The sequence below is a fragment of the Sesamum indicum genome, unplaced genomic scaffold (genome assembly GCF_000512975.1).
Source record: "Sesamum indicum cultivar Zhongzhi No. 13 unplaced genomic scaffold, S_indicum_v1.0 scaffold00333, whole genome shotgun sequence".
NCBI classification, from domain to species: domain Eukaryota; kingdom Viridiplantae; phylum Streptophyta; class Magnoliopsida; order Lamiales; family Pedaliaceae; genus Sesamum; species Sesamum indicum.
In genome coordinates, this window is record NW_011628226.1 from 9,584 (window position 1) to 14,108 (window position 4,525).

General features: G+C 35.4%; 1 protein-coding gene across 1 annotated transcript; it reads right to left on the reverse strand.

The window, feature by feature from the left end:
* Positions 1-531: 531 nt before the first annotated feature.
* On the reverse strand, positions 532-1,647 carry LOC110011456 (intron-encoded DNA endonuclease aI4-like). Its single transcript, XM_020691549.1, has one exon. It carries the CDS (start codon positions 1,639-1,641, stop codon positions 532-534), a length of 1,110 nt encoding a protein of 369 aa, XP_020547208.1. The 5' UTR covers positions 1,642-1,647.
* Between the last annotated feature and the right edge of the window lie 2,878 nt (positions 1,648-4,525).

Sequence of the window (4,525 nt, forward strand, 5' to 3'; positions counted from 1 at the left end):
GCCTTCTACCGCGGACTTCTGACCACTCGCCGCTCCTTCTGCATAGGGACAGGCAAAATCAAACAGGAGGTATGTTTCGATTTGACAACTACCTAACACTCTCACCTGAATTCATCCCCAGTGTGCAAAATATCTGGCAGAATACAATCGTTGGGGTGCCTATGTTTGCGGTAACACGTAAACTCAAAGCACTGAAACCGGTCTTCAGAGAGCAAAGGAGGAAGAAGGGGGATTTGACCCTCAACGTGCAATTAGCTAAAGGCTTTCTAGATGAGGCACAACAACTGGTGAGTTCAGATAGACAGAATGAGGCCTTTCTACTATTAGAACACTGTTGCCGCCTGGTTTATGCAAAAGCGGCAAAACTGGAACAAATCATGTTGCAACAGCGAGCCAAGATGCAATGGATGAAGGGGGGTGACCAATGCTCCCGAATTTTCTTTCGTAAAATAGCCCAGAGAAGGGTGGCAAGGAGGATACTGCAGATTAATGATGACAACGGGACCATCCACACTGAACCAGAAGAGATTATCAATGAATTTGTCTGTTACTATCAAAATCATGGTGAATACTGTCAGGTTTAAATGCTTTGAGATCGTAAAGACTGTAATATTCCTCAATAAGGAAGAATCGTCGTGATTTATGACTTCGAAAAGTACTTGATTTAAAGTAATCTAGCATCATGATAACATCTTTTCGACTTTGTACAGACCATTGATAGTAACCATTTTGACTACTATCAAAGTAGATATTTCCTCCAAATACTACCTTATAAGACTCTACATCTTGTAGAAGTTTATTAGTTACTCGAATACTTAGTTGAGGTAGTCGATTCTTCATAGCGATACCAATGGTACCATCAGCATCAAAGAATCCTGCAAACCAATTTGATGGAGCATCTAGTGTAATAGGTAGAATGACAGGGATATCCAGTACTTGACAGACACGATGTAGTTGAAGGAGTCGTGCTGAATGTCGAATATGACCATTAATACAATTCATTAGTTTAATCATACCAAGTTGATTATGTAGTCGATAACGATAAGCTTTAGCACCTGATCGCATTTTAATACTTCCACCAAGCATATGTTGGATATATCGTAGTAGTGGTAGATCTTCAAGTCCCATAGTAATTTCAAGAGAAGCATATCCTTGTTTACTAACTTGAAGACTTCCATCACCATCGATAATTCCAGCTAGCCACTCACAGAAGGATTTAGGATAAGTTGTTGCGCATGTAGTCTCTGAGGTTCCTACTAGACTGCTTTTATGTCGTTGGTTACCTGCTGATTGTGTCTTAGATACTCCATTTTGACTAGATCGGGGTTTGACTATAAAACCACTTATGAACATAGTAGGAGTACCATTAAGCAGACAGTCCCAGCATATAGCGCAATGCGTATTCAGATTTGAATCTGAAAAGGGCCATTTAAAACCGAAGAACCAAAAGAGATGCTGGTATAATATTGGGTCTCCCCCTCCAGCAGGATCAAAAAAGGTTGTATTAATGTTTCGATCAGTTAATAACATGGTAATTGCCCCTGCCAGTACCGGAAGTGATAATAAAAGTGGGAATGCTGTCACTAGAACAGACCAAACAAATAGGGGTGATCTATGCATAGTCATTCCAGGTCCACGCATGTTGGAGATAGTAAACAAGTTTATTTCTGTTTTATACTAACTTGTAGTTATTATTACTGTTAGCAAGTTTACAACACAATGCATTGGTCTAGACCAACGTTGCGGTCAAGTTTCGTCAAATTCTGAGACCGTTCAAAATTTAGCTGTTTTGCATGGTTTTATTAAAGCAAGTTTGTTTCCCTTTTATATTAACTTGTAGTTATTATTACGCTTAGCAAATTTACAACACAAATGCTTGGGTGTAGACCTGCGATTGGATCAAGTTTCGTCGAATTCTGAGAACGTTCAAAAGTTAGTTGTTTTGCACGGTTTATTAAAACAAGTTTGTTTCCCTTCTAAACTAACTTGTAGTTATTATTACGCTTAGAAAATTTAACACACAAACTCTTGGGTCTAGACTAACGTTTGGATCAAATTTCGTCGAATTCTGAGAATGCTCAAAATTTAGCTATTTGGCACGGTTTTATTAAAACAAGTTTGTTTCCCTTTTATACTAACTTGTAGTTATTATTACAATTAGCAAATTTACCACACAAATGCTTTGGTCTAGACCAACGTTTGGGACATGTTTCGTCAAATTCTTAGAACGTTCCAAATTTAGCTGTTTTGCACAGTTTTATTAAAGCAAGTTTGTTTCCCTTTTATACTAATATGTTGTTATTATTACGCTTAGCAAATTTACAACACAAATGCTTGGGTCTAGACCTACGATTGGGTCAAGTTTTATCGAATTCTGAGAAACGTTCAAAAGTTAGTTGTTTTGCACGGTTTTATTAAAACAAGTTTGTTTCCCTTTTAAACTAACTTGTAGTTATTGTTACGCTTAGAAAATTTAACACACAAATTCTGGGGTCTAGACCAACGTTTGGATCACATTTCGTCGAATTCTGAGAATGCTCAAAATTTAGTTGTTTTGCACGGTTTTATTATAACAAGTTTGTTTCCCTTTTATAATAACTTGTAGTTATTATTACGCCTAACAAATTTACAAAACAAATGCTTGGGTCTAGACCTACGATTGGGTCAAGTTTCGTTGAATTCTGTGAACGTTCACGGTTTTATTAAAACAAGTTTGTTCCCTTTTATACTAACTTGTAGTTATTATTACACTTAGCAAATTTACCACACAAATGCTTAGGTCTAGACCAATGTTTGGGACATGTTTCGTCGAATTCTTAGAACGTTCAAAATTTAGCTGTTTTGCACGGTTTTATTAAAGCAAGTTTGTTTCCCTTTTATACTAACTTGTAGTTATTACTACGCTTAGCAAATGTATAACACAAAAGCTTGGGTATAGATCTACGTTTGGGTCAAGTTTCTTAAAATTTTTAGAACGTTGAAAATTTAGCTGTTCTGCACGGTTTTATTAAAGCAAGTTTGTTTCCCTTTTATACTAACTTGTAGTTATTATTACGCTTAGAAAATTTAACACACAAACTCTTGGGTCTAGAACTACGTTTGGATCAGGTTTCGTCAAATTCTGTGAACGTTCAAAAGTTAACTGTTTTGCACGATTTTATTAAAACAAGTTTGTTTCGCATTTATACTAACTTGTAGTTATTAATACACCTAGCAAATTTACAACACAAATGCTTGGGTCTAGACCTACGATTGGGTCAAGTTTCGTTGAATTCTGTGAACATTCAAAAGTTAACTGTTTTGCATGGTTTTATTAAAACAAGTTTGTTTCCCTTTTATACTAACTTGTAGTTATTATTACGCTTAGCAAATTTACAACACAAATGCTTGGGTCTGGACCTACAATTGGGTCAAGTTTCGTTGAATTCTGTGAACGTTCAAAAGTTAACTGTTTTGCACGGTTTAAAACAAGTTTGTTTCCCTTTTATACTAACTTGTAGTTATTATTACGCTTAGAAAATTTAACACACAAACTCTTGGGTCTAGACCTACGTTTGGATCAAGTTTCGTCGAATTTTGAGAGAATGCTCAATTTAGCTGTTTGGCACGGTTTATTAAAACAAGTTTGTTTCACTTTTATACTAACTTGTAGTTATTATTACGCCTAGCAAATTTACAACACAAATGCTTGGGTCTAGACATACGATTGGGTCAAATTTCGTTGAATTTTGTGAACGTTCAAAAGTTAACTATTTTGCACGGTTTTATTAAAACAAGTTTGTTTCCCTTTTATACTAACTTGTAGTTATTGTTACGCTTAGAAAATTTAACACACAAACTTTTGGGTCTAGACCTACGTTTGGATCAAGTTTCGTCGAATTTTGAGAATGCTCAAAATTTAGCTGTTTGGCACGGTTTATTAAAACAAGTTTGTTTCACTTTTATACTAACTTGTAGTTATTATTACGCCTAGCAAATTTACAACACAAATGCTTGGGTCTAGACATACGATTGGGTCAAATTTCGTTGAATTTTGTGAACGTTCAAAAGTTAACTATTTTGCACGGTTTTATTAAAACAAGTTTGTTTCCCTTTTATACTAACTTGTAGTTATTATTATTCTTTGCAAAATTTACAACACAATGCATTGGTCTAGACCAACGAGTGGGTCAAGTTTCGTCCTATTCTGAGACCGTTTAAAATTTAGCTGTTTTGCACGGTTTTATTAAAGCAAGTTTGTTTCCCTTTTAAATTAACTTGTAGTTATTATTACGCTTAGCAAATTTACAACACAAATGCTTGGGTCTATACCTGCGATTGGGTCAAGTTTCGTCGAATTCTGAGAACGTTCAAAAGTTAGTTGTTTTGCACGGTTTTATTAAAACAAGTTTGTTTCCCTTTTATACTAACTTGTAGTTATTATTACGCTTAGAAAATTTAACACACAAACTCTTGGGTCTAGACCTACGTTTGGATCAAGTTTCGTCGAATTCTGGGAATGCTCAAAATTTAGCTGTTTTGTATG